Genomic DNA, 18,768 nt, shown 5'->3' with positions numbered 1-18,768 from the left:
AACTTGTTGTTCTGGGCAATTTCCAATTTTAGTAATTACACTAAATTGTTTAAATTCCCCCAGTACTTCATTTAGAAACAGTATTGTTAAGTTTTTCAATTACTGGTGAATGTCAACTGCATCCCCCAGATAGTTAAATGTCATGAGTGGTAAATTAATCCTTGTGAATATTAAGAAATTTGGTGAGGGAGGAAAAAAAAATAAAAGGTAAAGCTTAATATAAACGCAAAATCATTCATGTGATGCTATGGGGCTCAAAGATAATAAATGTAAATAGCTTTCACCACAGTTCTTGAAAAATAATTTCTTCTTTTGCTTCCTGGTAGATGAAATATAATTAAAATATTCCCTTTCCCTTGTTTTTTAGATGGCCTGGCTTGCAATTATATAGGATTTTGCTCCGCCATTGTTTGTGTAGCTGTTACCTGTTTTTGCTGACATTTAACATAAAACTAGCCTCCAGGAAAATAGGTACAGTGACAGGAAACTGAAACAGGATTGCCAAAGACCAGCAGAAATGCATGTAGCAGTTAAGTGGCTGTCATAGATCCTGCTGGCCCGAAAAGGACTGAAGTCTCAACAAAGGCAAGGAAGGTGCACAGACGAAAAGATGTGCAACAGCCAAAGGTAACTATTTTTTTTTATTACTTTTCACAGAATCCATCAAAGAATCTAGAGTATGCTAAATCTGTGGAATGAAACTAATACCTACACAAACCATTTTGCATTCTAATTATTGCAGCAATTTTTACATAAAATAAGTGCAAGCACCGGAGAACTCAGTAACTATGAAGAAAGTGTGGAATACTTCTCTTTCTTGTCATATTCTGCTTTATCAACAAGAAAATAAAAGTTATTAATGATCCTTAGTCTTTTCCCCCTATTCTATTACTTTTATGATATAATCATTACTTTCCCCCTGAATGCTGTCAAAGATGCTGGCATTGAAAATGATCTTCCCTCCTGTAATATCTGAGAGCCTTGAGGGCAGCCCTAAATTGCAGAGCAGTTCTGTCATACCATGAAGCAATGCAAGCACAGCCTACGGGTCCAAGCACCAGAAGAGGAATGCAAAATCCAGCACTCTTCTGGCTCAGAGATAGCAACAATATTAGCTTAGTTTTTATGACATTGACAACATATTTAGTCTGGTCATATTTTAAAGAATAACAAAATCACATACTTTGCTGGGACATATACCAACATTCTAATAATTACACTACTCAACACTAATATGAATGCTTTTCAGGGTGGTCCAGTGTATTCAAGAGCTGGGGCTGGTTGCCAGTTTTGGCAACTGCCTTCACTTTTTTCTCTTTCTTCCCCTCTCTCTGACTCCAGGGTAATGTGGATGCATCAGCTCACAGATCAAAGCATCTGGCCATCTGCAGACATAAAAGAAGGTGTTTGTCCATTTTGCTTCATGTGCCTGGAACTGTTCACCAATGTGAGAAATCCCATTCCCTCCTTGCAAGAATATGGGATGGTAAAGACTTCAAGAACGTGACTGTATAAAGGTATAGCAGTAGGCATTTAGTGCCTTCATCTTACATTTCCCTAATAACTTTACCCTTCTCCTTTGAAGTGGCAGCAGAAGAACTGGAGTATGGCCAGATGTGTTTATTTTTATGCTGAGTTTCATGAGTCCATTTGGGTGATGCTTTGCATTGTTTTATGGTGGGGGGGAATAGTGTTCTTTTTGTGGGGTTTTTTTGTAATTTTTTTTTTTTTTTGGATGAACAAGATGGACTGAGATTCAATTTTAGTTCCTTTGAAAGCCAGAATTACAGCTGCAACCTCCTCACTAGCAGCATTCTGGGATAGAGATTAATTTCTCTCTCCTAAAGGTTTGCCATCTCGCTAGCTATAGAAAATGTCCCAGAGCAAATCAGTGAAGACTTGAGCCCACTTCACCCATTTGGTACTGGTCTGGCTGAACTTTCCTTAACTTCTTAGACATAACAGCTAGAACAACCAGTGTGTGGGCTGACCAGTGGGCAGGTTAGAGCAAAGCTCTGGAAACAGCAAATAGGCACCATCTATGAAAAGAGAATATTACCTTCTGTTTTAAATTAAAGGAGTAACTCAGAGCAGAAGTCAAGGGCATCCCAGGACGAGCTAGAAAGATGCTGCTTTAGGAGAGCTGTTGTCCCAGGAGCAGGTACATGGGGCAGTCAGACCTGTCTCTAGCATGCTTTAAACAAATGGGATTGCCCACCCAGCAACTGCCTTGAGCTGAGAGCTGAAGTCAAAACCCTGAAGTAATCCTGACTAAATAAATTCACATTACTGCAGATAGCAGGATATTTCTGTATTTTCAGTGAGAGATACTCATTTCCACACTTTTGCATGATACAAATTGAGGACTGTGAAATGTGAAAGGATTGTAAGAAAATACCACACCACAGAACTCTAAAATGCCAGGGTGTGACTGGGAGAAAGGGTGAACAAAATGAAAAACCATTGATAGAAATGCCTTTCCAAGTGGAAAAGAGAAAACAAATTCTGAGAATGTAGGAATTAAGCAAATTGAACAGAGGTCTGACATCTACTGCATTCTCATCACAGAAGCAAAATTAGCCATGAGTACTGCAAAAAAAAAAAAAGGAGCCAGTTCTGACACATGGCAAGGAGAAATTTCTGCACAGTTTGATGGAAGAGTAACTATCAGCAGTGAGGAAATTCAAACCTCTGGCAAGTGACAGAGCAGGAAAAGTGTCACAGCTAGCAATAGAAGAAGCCAGTGGAACACACTGCAAATTAGGGGAAAAGAAAGCAAATGTGACTGCTGCTAAACCCAGCCAACTTTGCTGTAAAATATTTAATGCACAACATACCAAAAGGGACAATTTTATCAGCGCTATTGCCAAAGTGATGTATGACAAAAGCAAGGCACGGTCTTGGAAATAACAGTCATCCTTACAGAAATTTCTCAGGGACAGATCTGTGCACCAGTCTTTACAAAAGCTGTTTGAAACACAAGACAAAACCTGTTAACTGGCATTTCACAATAAATATCTGATTCTTATTGCACAGATATTCAGAGCCACAGAGTTTCAGAAGCAGGCTGACTTAATTGCACAGTGCAGTTGGGACCAACAAATAATGCCTTGCAGGAGGTTCTAAAGTCATCCTGTGTTTAGCAACACATCATGCCACTTGCATACAGCAAATGGAGGCATGAGAACATTTAGAGAAAATGTTTTAGCAGGTAAAATGCATCACAGTTGTACTGGGCTATAATAAATGAAACCTCTACTGCTCCATTCCTGGGAGCACCAACACAGTATGAACGTACAAGTATTGGATATAATGGGACAGTTATCTACTACTGTGGCAGGTCACCAGCTCTTATCCTCTCAAATCAAGACCCTTACTTCTCTTGTGATTTTATAGTCCTTGTGTAGCACTTCCTTGCATAAAAGACTGTTTGCAAAATTTGAGTAAAATGGAAGTTTTACTCATACAAGATATGAAAATGTTCAGCTGGTTCGAAAGCCTCTTAAGATAGTACTAAAAACATTGAGCAGATGTACAAATGTACTTGGGATGAGTACATTACAAAATCCATTATGTATTCTTAAACACTATTTGCTCCTTCAGGAATGTGCCAAATAAAAGCTGCAAGACACCTAAATAAACAAAGTATAGTGTGAAAATGTCTTTGTAAGTTTTTAGCCAAACAGTATTTTGAAAGAGTTTATATCCTAGCCAAGCACACTAATGCTCAACCAGAAAAGCAAGCTGCCTTTTCTCCTCTTCACACAACACATGCCCAAGAAAAATCAAAGGGTCAGTGTTATGAAGCAGTATGAAAAAACAAATTATTACAGTATTTGAAAACAGTAGACAAAATGAATAATATGTATCTTTAGATAAACTACTATTTTTCTTTGTCAAATGTCAATCTTCTCCACTACATAGTAAACTTACAGTTTTTACTTTGCCAGACACCCATTTAATTAATGCATTTTCACTCCTAAATGTTTTCAGAAACCCAGGATTATTGTCACTTTCTTGTCCTTAAAAGCAACAAGGAAGTAGGGATGGCATCATGATTGACAGAGGTGTGCCAGGTCAAAAAGCCTCTTAATGTTGTACCTGAGAGAGTGTTCAGTAACAAACATTCATTGGCCTGCATTTGTCAAAAGGCAAAGCCCAACTCTGAGTAACTAAGCAACAGCTGCTGGATCCAGAGTGGGAGAGAGTAGGGCTTTCTAAAGGAAATACTGCACGTTTCCATGTAGCCTGGATCTGACATCGAGTTGCCATGGTGATGAGGATGTATCAGAAACACACAGATTAGATCCCCAGCCAGAGACAGACTAGAACACAGCAGAAATAAAGCACAGTGCACATCTTGTGTGGCGACGCCAACATTTCCAAAAGGCTTGCTATTAAAGACAGAGGCTTGAGAGGGAAAATAAAATTTAAAAAAAAAAAAAAAAATCTGTGAAGCTAAAGCCCTTTTCAAGAACAAAGCAGCAGCCTGAGTAAACTCTGGCAATCAGATTTGAGGCAGAATTTAAGCAAAACCAGATGGAAGAAGCAGAGAAGTCTGTGCATCTCTGTCCAACAGGCAACAAGAGTTAAAACAAAGAAATATGGGAAGATAGGATATTCTCTGAAATCTTGATTAAATCAGTTGGACTAAGAAAGCTCCTTTTAAATTAAACAATGTCCAGTGTTAGGAAGAGAGTGCAAACCCTGTCCTAAAGATCTTAAAACGTGAAGACAAACAATCGAGGGGAATGATTTCAAAATATAAATATGTGGTCCAGGACAGTATGTGACCATGATTATTTAAATAATAACTCCAGGATGTTGAATTTTCAGAAGCAAAGTCCATAAAATCATATACGACAGTGACAGACAATATTTTATTTCTTAATTTCACACCTTACAGGAAAATGATTTTGCACATGTGCTAGCTGCAGATTATAATCGTTCTGCATCACTTGAGAAATGATTTTTTTTTTGGTTCTAATATTCTAGAAAATAGGTAATCTCGATTTTGGCAGCCAGTTGGAAGGCATTGATAGGAAAGTATGACTGAATGATATTCATAGCTCTTTTTAAGTATCAAATTGAAAAAACCTCACTTAATCAAAAAATGGTTGTGGTTCATCACATTTCAATATCTCTTAGAGAAGGCTCTATTACATGCAGCAGAATTTTTTTCCTGTGCAAGCAAAACTTTTGATTAGAGTCTGCATTTATTGACTTGTAGTGCATAAACTCATTTTTAACATGCAGTGAGCATCATGCAATGGAAATGCCATTTGACACAGGTAATATTCTTTACCAGTCTCTAAACTGTTCAAGCAAAAGTTAAAGAATATTTGTGAAGTCTTAAGTCCAAGGTCTCCTTTTGCAATGTTTTCAGCATTCAAGAAGCCAATAAGGTAAGCAGAAAAGCATAGGCTATGCCTGATGTCTTTTGTACTAAAGACATTGAGTTCAGAATTATTCAAAGTTGTACTCCATTCATGTTGTTGGTAAATAATTTTAAAAGTAATGGTGATTATAAAGGTGGAAAGAGATGAAAGATGGAAGTAATTGCAAGAAAATATCAAATATCTTGCTATAGAACAAGAGATAAAAGGTTTAAGTTAAGATAGTGGGTTCAGACTAGATACAAGGAAGAAATTTTTTACAAAGTTGGTGAGGCACTGGAACAGGTTACCCAGAGTTTGTTGATGTCCTGTCACTGGAAACATTCCAGGTCAGGCTCTGAGCACCATGATCTGGGTGAAACTGCCCCTGCTCATTGCATAGGAATTGGAGTAGATGACCTTTAAAGGTCTCTTCCAACCCAAACTATGCCACAATCTACAATCCACAAAACAATAAAAGAGCACAAAGTAATTGATTGCCAACTTCCCAAAGCAGTAATAACTATAATCCTAACAGAGAGCTTTTAAACAAAGGTTTAAGTCACATGAAAAAATCTATACTTTCAACAGCCAGTGAAATAATAGAGACAAAGAGAGGCACAAAAAACAGTGCACATGTGCTGCAAAGAATCATGTCATGAGCAAAGCTGTAAGACAAAAAGATAAAGCCTCTTTCTGCAACACAGTATTGCAACCTTGTAAAGAAACCTGTGGAAAGGAACTGAGTTGTAGAAACTAGAGCAACGATAAGAATTGAATTTAAATCTATAGGAAAATACTCATAGTCATCTTGTATTCAAAATAAGTGAAGTCCAAATATACCTTAAGACCTAAGATACTTTTTAATCACTTTTTTTATAAACCCATATTTATGCAGAGTGATCACGGTTACAGAGTCAAAATGTTTGTTAATATTTGAATGCATTCCAAATCCATTGACACGGAATTAGTATAAGTGTGGTATTAAGGAAAAATTCATTTAGAATATTATTAATGAAGACTTATCTTTTTACTTATTATTGAACTTTAAAATGTATTTTACAGTCCCGAACCAGTTTTTACAAACATAGATTTTTACAGCTTGATTTACACAGTTTGAGACTCTCAGCAACATATTGTGTGCCTTATGTTTGTTAGTTGAGTTGACATAAACCATATCTCCTGTTGACAGAAACGCTTGAAAATATTCAGAGACTTCAGCATCCATCACTGAAAAACTCTGCAGTTATGGAAAGCACTGATAAAATTGCTTCCTGTACTTCAAAAACTCCAGAACAGCAGCTCTATCACAGTATCAGGATGAGAAGAACAAACGGAAGACAGTTAAGACAGACTTCTCTAAGTTAAAATTTATATTATTGCTTTTATTTTTCAAAGCAGCAGATTAACTTCAGACTGTATAACTGATCATCAAATTTTATTTTCTATCTTGATTCTGTCTGTTCTGTCAGTAAAGACAAAGCAACATCTTGCATGAAGGCTTCTACTTCATTATCTAAATATACCTGGGTAGATAGATACCTCACAATCTGTAATCCAGTGGTTTTTTGGTTTGATTTTTTTTTTCTTTTTTCAATCTCAATCAAAAAAAGGATTTGGAGCAAATAGTTTTTCACCTTACAATGCACAAACTGTTCTCCAGCTGCCTTAAAAAAAGTCTTTCCTGTAATATACATGCATTTCCTAACTTAACAGAGAACCAGGCCCAATGATGTAAAAATGTAAAAGTAATTTACTGAGGCACCTGGCAGTTTATGATAGCAGAGATTTTATAAACTAACCAACCAGTGGGCTGCTGATAGGTTTTTGCCAAAGACAGCCAATCTGATAAGAAAAATCCTCCCTAGTGCCAAAACAGCAACAGGCAGAATGCACGGATCACGTTCTAATGTCAGGGGTAGGAAAGAGGGAACTGTCATTAAGGAGAGGTTTTTAGCAGTCAGTTATGATTATACTTAAGCCATATTGTTCAGTTGCTCCCCTCTGAAATACATTATAGTAGGGAATGAAGACTCAATTACAAAATTCACAAAAACATGACATGAAATCCATAACATAATTCCAAATCACATGGCTGTACTATGAAATATAATTTGCTAGATGTAAGAAAGGATGTGAAGATTCACTCATTTATAGTAGTAGACATGATGAAATGTTGGAAAAAGTTGTAGGTAAATGCTGAGAAATGTATTCAGTATAAATCATGTCAACATTAAAAAGAAATCAGTATAAGCACTGTGCTAAAAGTTCATGTAACTTCCCGAGTTTAAAAGGCATTCATATAAGGAAAAAAATGAAACATTGTTCATTAGTATAAGCCCCATTCTCCAGTATAATGAAAGCTGGAGAGTAACTTTCCAGACCCAACATTTCTGAGGAAATTTTATGCTTTATTTTGACATATCATTATTAGATTCGCTAATTGATTCTAACATATTTTCTTCTCCCTGCAGAGAGCAAACATCCTCCCTGAAGCAGTCTAATGTCTTTTAGGTGAGGCAGTTATCAATATCAGGTTTCTAAAAAGAGGGAATGCACATGAATAACCCTCTGCACATGCCCAGACACTGGTATTTCAATTCAGCTTGAACAACAACGGAAAGCAGGAAGGTACTCAGAAAGCCATGTATGAAAGAGAGTTATTGTTGTAGACCTCACTGCACATGGACAAGTTAATATGGTCCTTTTGTGCATTGCCCACTACATCCCACTTTTCCACACACCAATCAACATTTCATCTTGGGCACTTCAAAGACAGTGAATTCAATACTTTTCACAAAGTTCCATGGCAGGAGTGGACGTTTCAGTGTTCAAACTAATTTGAACTGACATCACTGTAAATCAACCCAGGAAGAAATATTTCCAAAACTGAGTCTGTTCAGAACGAGTCTATTCATTTGTACCAGCGTGGCACTGCTGTGTGTTCACCTCTGACTGGCATTTAAGAGCTTCTGTGATATTCACCCCAGGGCTTTACTAGGAGTAAAAAAAGCCCAAGCTAAAAGATACAGATGTCAGTTCCACAGGATCCAGAAGCTCAGGCTTCAATCCCCCCACACAGAGCACAGTAGCTGAGCACGTGTTGAATTTCAGGACCATGAAAATGTAACTCTGTGTGTGACAGTGGCACTTGGGGCTGTGCTGAAGAGACCAGACTGCTGAGCCAGCTCTGAAACGCTTCAATAGTCACAGAGCTTAAAGTGAGAAGCTGTGCCTCAGGCTGTACAATGGAATCTCAGCAGAAACTAACTGGGAGAACGGGCAAGCACTAAAATACTGGTGACAGTATTATCCTGGCCCTCAGAAGTGAACTGCTGTGTGCTGTACAAATGGACAGCGGTGTAGAGCTGTCATCTATCTCTGCATGGGGAGGAAAATAGAGACATTAACCTTGTGCTGCAGCTTAAATTAAAATTCTTCTGATGCAGGACTTCACAACTTAGTTGCAGAACCGTGGTCACAAAACTATCTTATGTCCATAATATTTCCTGCAATACTGCGGTGAATCACACATATATGTCAACATCCTTTGGTGTGAGAACAGACTGCACCACTCTCCACCACACAGGAGATACATATATATACATCTAGATATAAAGATATATACTTTCATATATGTCTATATACATACGTCTTTTCCTCAGACATTCACTAATGATGAAAGAAAAATACACTTAAGAAAGTTAAGAGTATTTAAAATTGGAAAATCCAGGGTTTTCTATCCAGTAGTTAAGTTTGGACTCTCTGCTCAATGAGTTTTAATAAGTACAAAAAGTTCAGTGGATAAATAAGTCTTGCAAAGCTATAGGACTCACTTAATTGCACTGTCAGCTGTGTTAATGGGATGAAGGTTTATCCTCTAGGAATTATTTCTCCATTATAAAACTGAGCAAATAAAACAAGATTATATATTCAGTAAACTAGAAATGACAACAAAGGAAAAACCTCCCATTACTTTAAATCAACTTATATAAGCCTACTTCCCTTCTATGGCCAAGATAAATTGTTTCACTTTGTTCTCTCAGTTGGTTTTTTTTAAAGGCAAAATCAAACATGCTTCTCAAGCTGCATCTGATCTGATCCAAACAAAGAAATTATCCTTTCTCCAATCCACCTCTACTGGCATTTTTCTACCTCCTCCACCACACCTCAGAGATACTGCCCAGGGCTGCTAGACAGATTTACATATGGTCACTCTTACCCTACTTCTATCAAAATACCCAGTGAGGAAAGTCAAACTTGGCTCATTCTAAAAGGTGTTTTTATGTTTAAGAACACTGAGAAAGGTTGTCGTTGGATGTGTAAGATTTTAGTCCAAAATCTCAATCTTAGACCAAATATGGAAGCAGAGCTATCATAAGATTTTATGAAATACAAGGGGTTTAGAAACAAATAATAATTTCATACATGAAAAAGCTCTCAGGCACAGAAGTCTCTCTTCAGTTCTAAATTTCTTACTGTGAAGAAACTATAACACTGAGAAAGGTTAAAAGACAAGAAGGGCTTGCATCCTGATATTTTTGAATCATTGTAAAGAAGATAATCTGGGCTCCTCCCCTTTCTACAAATGTAAATCTTACCTTGTCATATAAACAAAGACCAACTGCAAATTCTCAAAACCTGGGGCTGTTTTCAGTTAATATTGAGACAATATATTTCCTCATGTGTTTCCTAGATTTTATGCAAAGCTACCATGAGTGGATGAGATCCTGCTGTGTGTCACCTCTGGTACTGTACCACGCTAGGCTTTGCTTTTCAACAGGTGCCATAACGTAGAACTGTCTAAGCACAGCTCACCAAGACACATTGACCTGCACCTCGGCTTTGGTTTTCATCTACATTCCTCTGAAAACCACATTTATCCAGGTATTCATAAGCCTCTTCCATAGAAAAACTGCTGAGTGAAAACTCAATAGCAGAAAATATGTCATTGCTGTCCACAAGCAGGGATAAATATGAGGTGACAGATTTAGGAAAAAAAAAAAAAAACGAAAACAACTGGAGTAGGTTCTTCATGCCAGATAGAGCACATACTTTGGACAAAGAATGTGGGATCTTGGCTACCTATATTCTCATACTAACAAAAGGTAAAATGCTACTCTAGTTTTCTTTTACTTTTATATACTCTCAGCATCTGCAATATCAATTTTGAGTCTTCTTTTATCATCTCCTTGTGTACATAAATCTGTTATAGAGTCTTGGTGGCAATCTTACTGCCATGCTCCCCATGGATGGCTGCCAGAAAGCCTAGACCACATTCCAAGTTCTACTTTTTAATTATATGTCACGTTCCTAGATTCTTCTAAATATACTACTGACATCTCAGAAAGCAATAAATCAAATGCTGAAACTATACAAACTTTAAATTTTTAATCTTGTTTTTATTATTACTAATCTCTTCCACAATAGTTGTTTAAAATAATCTGATTGATATGTAGGAAGTTATATCCGAGTTTCTTAGGAATGTGTAGCTGTGGAAGTATATATGCAAGACATGTCCAAGACAGGAGCACATCCCAAATCATTTACATTATAAATTAATAGGAAGACATAAAAACAAGACCTGTGAGAACTCATTTTGTTCTCATCTATATAACCCATGTAAATTTTTTTTAATAAAAGACCCCAGCAGCTGAATGAGACTGTACCTTATATACACCTGGACTTCTGCCTTTGCATTGCCCAAACTGGATTCAGATTGATTCTGTACATTCAAAAATTAAGCTTTCCTTCTAACATGAAAGACATACCTTAACTCTCCCCTTCTTTTTCCCTCTGTGAATATTTGTATATGACTAACTCACTAAGAACATTTTCCCTTCTTTCTGTCAGAAATCTATACACAGTTGATAATTGCCAAGTTTGTGGATGGAAGAGCTACTGCTTGCTAAGACAGTTATCACAAAACAATTAATTAATTGATTAATTCTTCATTGTTTAAAAAGATACTGCCTTGCAAATCCTGTGGCTGTGGGCAATGAGGCTGTAGGTAATGAGCACACTTTGTGTTCAAAGAGAAGAAATAGAATGCAGTAACAGATTTAGATTCCCAATGTGTGCTTAAACATTTCAAAAGTAAAACATTATAACCTGCAGTCATTTTCAGGAAGAATGAAGGAGGCCAGTTCCAGAAGAATGTTCTGCAGTTTAAACAGACCACCAGTTTTTCTATAAAATGTCCTAAACCTGAGAGGGCTCTACGGACACACAGGTAAGTACATTTAACTGTAAAGCAGAATCATCCATTTTTCTTTGTTCTGAATTCCTTCCGTGTGTGAACATTATAAGAATACCGAAATATTATTTTTCTGAATTGCATAGGCTTTATATTCCAAAGATCAGTAATATTTATATTTTTAACATTAATGGCTGTCCACTGTAAGATATCGAGAATGCAGGGAACAAGGGTGTGCAGGAGAGGGGAATGAAAAGTATAAAAGCACATCAATAACCAGATCAGCTTTTTATATTTTACAGTGATGATCAAGAGTATTGTAATTACAAAGCTTGATTCTTTATTAAATTCATTAGTTTGCCTTTCCCTCTACATTATAGTAGGTGCAGGCACTCTGTACTCCAAGATGGCACTAGTGTATGCTTACAAATTAGATCGGCAGACTTTTTTACTGGCTCTCATTTTCCTTTTCAAAATTTTCCATGCTAAATTTTAATATCATAGATTGGATATTTATTGTATTTTAGTTTTCTTGATTTCATCATAATTGTAATGAAATTTGGTTTTGCTCTTTATTTTCGGATTCCAAACTTGAACAGGATTATTTAATCCTGTTGTTGCCATCAATATTTTTAAGCTTTTCTATGGAGAGGCTGAAAGAGCCAGAAGGTATATAAAGAATAGCAATATGGTTATGTGCCAAAATTTTTAAGCCAATCTCATTTGGTGCCCAGTTAGGGACTGTGAACATCAGTGATTCTGCAGCTGGGCCAAAACTTTTCCAGACCAAAACTTTTCCCAAAGCTTAACTGAGCCGGCAGTTGTGCAATTTGCAAAATAATGGAACCTGATCTCAGCCACTGGATTTCTGCAATCTTTGGCAACCAGATTATAGAGCCTGGTATTAGTAATTAACTACAGAACAACTAATTAAGCCTTTAATCATCTCTTGAATAAGCTAAATGAACTGAGCTCCTGTGGTCTCAGTCCACGGCACATTTGTTGATTCTTTGATGAGTCCTGTGACTCTTCTCTGAACCCATTACTAATTATCAATATCTGTACAAATAAAAAAAAAAAAAAAAAAAAAAAAAAAAAAATTAAGGAAAAAGTTTAGAATTAGCTTTAGCTTACAAATAGAGTTCTTTTTTTCTATGTCAACTCAAGAGTCCTGTGTTGAACGATTCAGTGATCACACTTGTCTGTTTTCAGCTGTGAGTTTGGGCTGTGGATTTCCCTAGTAATTCAATAAAATAAAACATAACCTGGAAATGAACAACAGGCCCTTTATAGAGAAATGGTATTGTGCAGACACTTGGTTGTAAACCTATCAATATCTACTGCCTGTACCCTCAGGTTAGGATTTAATTAACTTGTTATCACCCCTCTGCATTACAGAACTGGGCAACAAAAAATTTAAGTATACTTCTCTTCTTGGCAAGAGGATCACTTCCAGACATTGACAGACTCCAAACAAAGATTATTATGTCCATGTGCAAGGAAAATGCCAGTAACAAACCAGATTTCTGCAGTTGGAATACATTTAAATGATTAAAAAATGTGTTTTTTTCCTGCAGCTGCATAAAGCGACAATTTTGTATGGCCTGAATTAGACAAAGTAAAACCAGGAATCATCACAGAGCTCTATCTTCCCCATCTCCATATAAAATCCCTGTATGAGAAGCCAAAGCAAGATGCAGCAAGCCCTTTGACTTTGGCCTCTAACAATAAGTAATCAGCATATAAAATACATTCTATGCACAGTAGTAGCATGTATGACATACCTGAAGGTTCTTTAGTTCTACTGCTGTCACTAACTACTCAGGATAATTTCCTTCTCCAGAAAAGCACAGTTGCCTGACCTCTATATTCCTTCACAAACCTTTTCTTTTTCCTCCTTAGCAATTCTGAAATGAATTAATTTATAGACAAGCTGGATTCAATAAATATCAGCACTTGCACAAAAAAAGCATTTTGGTACCTTTAGAAGTTTTAAGCATTTTCCAAGTATTTCAAAACATCCTGCATTAATAATTTCACAGCCTTTCAAATACTCTCTAAGAAGATTTATTTTTTCATCCCTAGTTTAAGACTTTATTGTAGGAGTTTCAGCTTCTCAGGATTCTCAAGTCAGAATCCTAACTTCGAAAAGAAGCTCTCATATTCACTACTTCTCTTACCAGACCAATTTATCTGAATTAATTTGCCTTGCATTTGTGATTACACAATATCCTTGCATGATTACCACAATTGCTAGCCTGGAATGTATTAAGAGGAAAGCACTTAATGTCCTTTTAGATGTCTTTTAGTATAGTTAAAACACAGAAGAGGAACCAGATAATGAGATTAGGCAGCTTTCTACAGACCAATGACAAATATACTGTAGACATTGTTAGGAAACTTTGGCGCTTTCCTTCTTAATTTTTCTTTTATTACTGGCTTAAGAAAAATAAATAGATAGGTGCTTCATAAGCACTGGAAAAATACAAATTTCTGCTGTCTAATTAAAGGGAAATGGCAAAAGGAAAATGAGTAAATGTATATCTGAGTTTAGTTTACATTCCCAATTTTTAGACTGAAGTCTATCACTTCTAATACCTAATGTTGCTGGTTGCTAGTGCTATGATCTATGCAGCACTTATGCCAAATAGGGGAGTAGAAAATATTCCTTCTTAATATTGTCTGAAAGCTCCCAGCAGAGTTTGTGCATATAGAGCTAGAATAGAACATATACTGCTAGAAAGGAGTTTGAAAGAATAAATCTAACAAAGTATTCCCCTCCAACTCTCCTATATCTTTCAAAGACAATTCTAGATCTCAGCAAAGATGGAATACAACCAGTAAGTGACAATGTAAGCTCTGTTCAAATGATTCGAAAACTCTGGAAAATAATCCACTAAAATAAGCATATTCTGCCATACTCCATGGCAGAACTCATGCAAGCCTCATATGCAAATCATTAACCTCATTAAACTGCCAAATTGCCACAGAACAAAAGATATTACAGAACTGTCATACTTAAAACATTCTTCCACAGAAATTTCAGTGTTATGGCCAACTGGAAAAGACAGATACTACACAGTTAATCAACAGCTTCATTTTTAAGCAAGGGTGTGCTTTTGTTTCACCAGTGGAATGACAAAATAAAGCAGCTCTTTTCTTACCCTTATTGTACATATTGGTGGGTACTTGGACATCACTCAGACTGATGTTCACAGGCAAGTTATTGAAGTGGTCGTTTGGCACCAGAATGAACTCCTTCCCCAGCTCCAGATAGTTTCCTTCTTCATCTCGTTCGTTTATAAGCACAGCGTTGAAGTATTCATACTGCAACAGAAACCCACAATCTCTATTCAGAATGCACATTCAGCATAAAAATGGGGTTTGAATGGTTTAACACATCTATGAATCCACTGATTAACATCTCCAGCTAGAGGAGCAGAACAAGAAATTTTTACCCTCAGATTCCCTCTATACTCTTCATACAGGTACATTTATGAAAACAGATTTATCAATACATCTCAAGAAAAACCTCTCTTGTTTCTGACTGCCCTGAAAATATTAAGGGAAGTCCAAGAAAAGCTCTAATCATAAACAATATATGTACTATTTTTAATACACAGCTTTCTAGATTTAAATATTTTTCTGGATGATTACCTAATTATGATCTCTCTGTTTAGCTTATTTCCACCAGATCAAGAACTGCTATTAGTGCTGAACTTAATCCCTGAAAAAATAAGTGTTTTTCTTCACAGGAGTATTAACTACAGCTGTAGATGTGTACTTGATATGTACTGACTGACATTTCCTAAAATTATTTGCTTTATACTGAATTTTAGAAATGTACATCATAGTTGGCCTTGTAAATTATGCATACTTTAATATGGACATATAAACTTAGCAGGGACTTATTTTGAACAAGAAATTATCGACTGCCTGTTAAAGATTCCTGAAGACTATTGGCCTGTTTTGTACAGAACTATAACCAGATAAGCAAAGGCAATTTAGATAAAAATACTGATTTCTTTATGACCTAGTTTAACCAGAAATTTTACTAAGCTTTGAAAACAACAAACAGTACAGACTCCTTTTTAACCTCTTAAACACCTTAACCCTTGACAACAGTTTGTGATGTGTTTCCTAATTGGAAGAGGCCAAAGTTTAGTGTCTTTGAAGAATCACATTAATTTAAATGTGAGCCCCTGTCCTAATATCCATTTGAGAATAAATGCACATAATATTTAAACATAAATCTGTGCTTTCACAGGTGGTATACATTTACACAACTTGTACAAGAATAAATATATTATACTATTTGCAAAACTAAAACAGACCAGCAAATACAAAAACTTCCAAGGCTTTTCACAAGCACTCTTTCTTAGTGTGACCTGCAACTCATTCTACTAATCAAGAGCCCATTAAAATCTTACAACCTATACACCTCCACTAAAAGGATTAATTATTCAAACAGTACCTTCAATGGAAGCTTACTTGGAGGGCAGCTTTCTTTGTCCTGCACTTTTAGCTTTTGGTTTCTCAAAATGACCAACCCATAGTTTGGATTTTAAATGAAAGTAGAATAAAAAGGAGCTCATGTTGGGTTTTGAGGAACTTCCGTGTATAACCAAAATATCTGGACAACCTCAGGGTTCCACATACCATAAATCATATAACAAAGACTGAGGCAGGTCAGTATTTAAAAGGCAGCTTAACAGAAACTAATCTGACTTGATAAAAAAAAGTTTTATTCAAGTATTATGCTTTAGGTAAAAGATTACATTTGAGGATAAAGTATTCAGTACTAGAATATGCAGCAAGATACTGTTCTTGAACTGAAGGTATGTATCATGCAATAATTTCTATGGTAACTCACATCCAGACTTAGTGAATTCAAGGATGTAAATTTTACTTGTCCATGGTTTTTTATAATACTTTGTAAATGGAAGGAGAAATGGACAAATTTCAAATAAGGATATCAGAATATACTTGAAATCAGCTCTGAAAAAACATTATTTCATTTCATTCATTGGGTTTTTTCCTTTCCCAAAAAAGTTAATTAGTAGGCAACCTCTTTCATCAAGTTCTGCAAGTGGCAAAGCTAGCCAAGTACTAAAATCTGCTATATTGAAAAAAAAAAAAAAAGGAAAAAAAGAAACTACTTATTTTGCAATTAAGGGTATTTAGGACTGATTGTTTCTTCAGTTGATTTAGTATTCATTGATTTATTGGTCTGAGTCTGTATTTTCTCTTCTCAGTTCTACCAGTGTATATGCAATAATATGGTTTATGTTGGGGGGGGGGTTAAGCCAATTGTAGCATAAAGTAGTCCTTATGCTGTTGCAGATTATTAATATTTTCCTGTTTAGTTTTGGTTTTTTTTCTGTTTGATCAGGGGGGAGGGGGAGTTGGCTTGGGTTTGTTAAAGGCTTTTTTGCAAGCGAAAAGCCCACAAAAGTAGTATTTTTAAGACAGTCCTGCAAGTTCTAAGGATTAAACATCAGGTAATTTATGCAGCTCAAAAGTACAACTGAAAAAGATCGTCATTGAAGCCGAGCTGTTATACGATGGCTTCTTTTGGGCTTTTCCTTTCCAAGGAAATTATTGAGTGTGACAGCTGAAAGAATATTAAAAATTGGAGAAAAAATATTAAAGTAAATCCATCTGGCATTCTAACACTGCATTTGAGATAAAGCCCAAGGGAAAGAGGATAAAGTCCTGTTTGCTGACAACACAAATACTCTACCTAAGCTCTTAGAGAAAATGACTTCAATTTAATCTTGTCAGTGGAGGTCAGTCTTTGATATAACTAGGTGAGTTCTGAGTGCACACAGTATAACACGCCAGAAAGTTATTAGTCTAATAAACAAGATAATTATTGAGATTAGGAGTAGACTCATCTCTACTGCGACTTGTCCAACAGATGAGTTTACTCCAGCCATACCTAGAGACCTGCAGGTGAGCATGGAAATCTTCATGTCAGCTGTTATATGAGTTGTTAGAACTAAAAATCAACTTTTATACTTTTGTGCATTTAGATTTGCTCAAGTAAACACACTGGGGTTTTTTGTTTGTACATCCCTTTGCAGTATCTGCATCATTCTGTATGTTTGATCTGACCTTTTGAAAGCCTACACTGTAGCACAATAATCAGACAATAAGGCAAATAGGAATCTCAGTTTTTGGTTTTATCCCTGTAAAGAAGGTTTTCCTAGTGAAAGCCAATATAAAGGGATCAGTGCCCAGAGAACAAGAACTGGACCATTCTGCCCCAGCAAGGAGCTGACCATATTTGAGACACCCCAAAGAATCCTATTGTTGACAGTCCACAGAACCCTGGGCTGCTCTGCCATACCCTGTAATCACAGGAGACAGAGACAGACTTATGGGGCTGTTACAGAATTGATCACAAAATTGCTTTACAGCCTCATTCATGCTGACAGGCAAAGGCAAGTTTGTTTTAAAACAAAAGATACCTTCAGCCACAATAAAAAAGTGTCTGCTATGTGATCGCTTAGGATAGCTGCCAAAGATGTATGTTAATTACAACAAAAATTAATTTGTTCAAAATATATAATAGGAAAACCGGAGAAGTGCAAATTTTGTGGCCTGCAATGAGAACCACACGGGTAGTTTGGAGGCGAGAACTGATCTGCAAGGTAAGAAGGAAACTTCAAAATTCTCTATTGCAGCTTAGCCACTTATTTTGGCACAATGTCTCAGCTAAACAAGGACATTGCTTACAATGGATACTTGTCTAAAACAAAATTTCAGTACCTTAGGTGTAATATTGAAAAGTATTGCACGCATCTTGCATAATTGTAATATTGTACAAAGTGTGGTACAAGACTGATGTTCTATATTGCCTTTTATATTTATCATTCTGTAAATAGATATCTAGTGATGCCTAAGTATTTTATCAAATATTTGTTAAGAATGTAAACAGCATATTTATTTAAATATAAATGTTAACTATTCAACTTAAAAGATACAGCCTAATGCAAACTGCCTTTGCAACTTAGAGAGTACTTGGCACATAAGAGTAAACATGTATCAGTTTTTTTCATTGCATTTTAAGGTGAAGTCTTTTGGTTTTTAACAGCATGAAAGAATGCAAGCCACAATTTTAGTTTGATTCTTTTTTTTCTAATCTATAGAAATTATTTTTACCAAGACAGCAAAAAAAAGTCTCATTCACAG

General features: G+C 36.1%; 1 protein-coding gene across 6 annotated transcripts in view; it reads right to left on the bottom strand.

Annotated features, from left to right (window-relative positions):
• Positions 1–18,768, bottom strand: part of CACNA2D3 (calcium voltage-gated channel auxiliary subunit alpha2delta 3) — a 396,804-nt gene that overhangs the window by 224,789 nt on the left and 153,247 nt on the right. For all 6 annotated transcript variants that reach the window (XR_005602956.1, XM_039558917.1, XM_039558915.1 and 3 more), the window contains exon 5: positions 14,736–14,898. Coding sequence is in view for 5 of the 6 variants with exons in the window: in XM_039558917.1 (XP_039414851.1) it covers positions 14,736–14,898 (163 nt within the window). In the remaining variant the exon portion in view is untranslated. The remainder of the gene's footprint in view (positions 1–14,735; positions 14,899–18,768) is intronic.

Source organism: Corvus cornix, chromosome 12 (genome assembly GCF_000738735.6).
Source record: "Corvus cornix cornix isolate S_Up_H32 chromosome 12, ASM73873v5, whole genome shotgun sequence".
In the NCBI taxonomy this organism is placed as follows: domain Eukaryota; kingdom Metazoa; phylum Chordata; class Aves; order Passeriformes; family Corvidae; genus Corvus; species Corvus cornix.
Note: the sequence above shows the minus strand (reverse complement) of the source record. Positions and strands in the feature narration are given on the sequence as shown.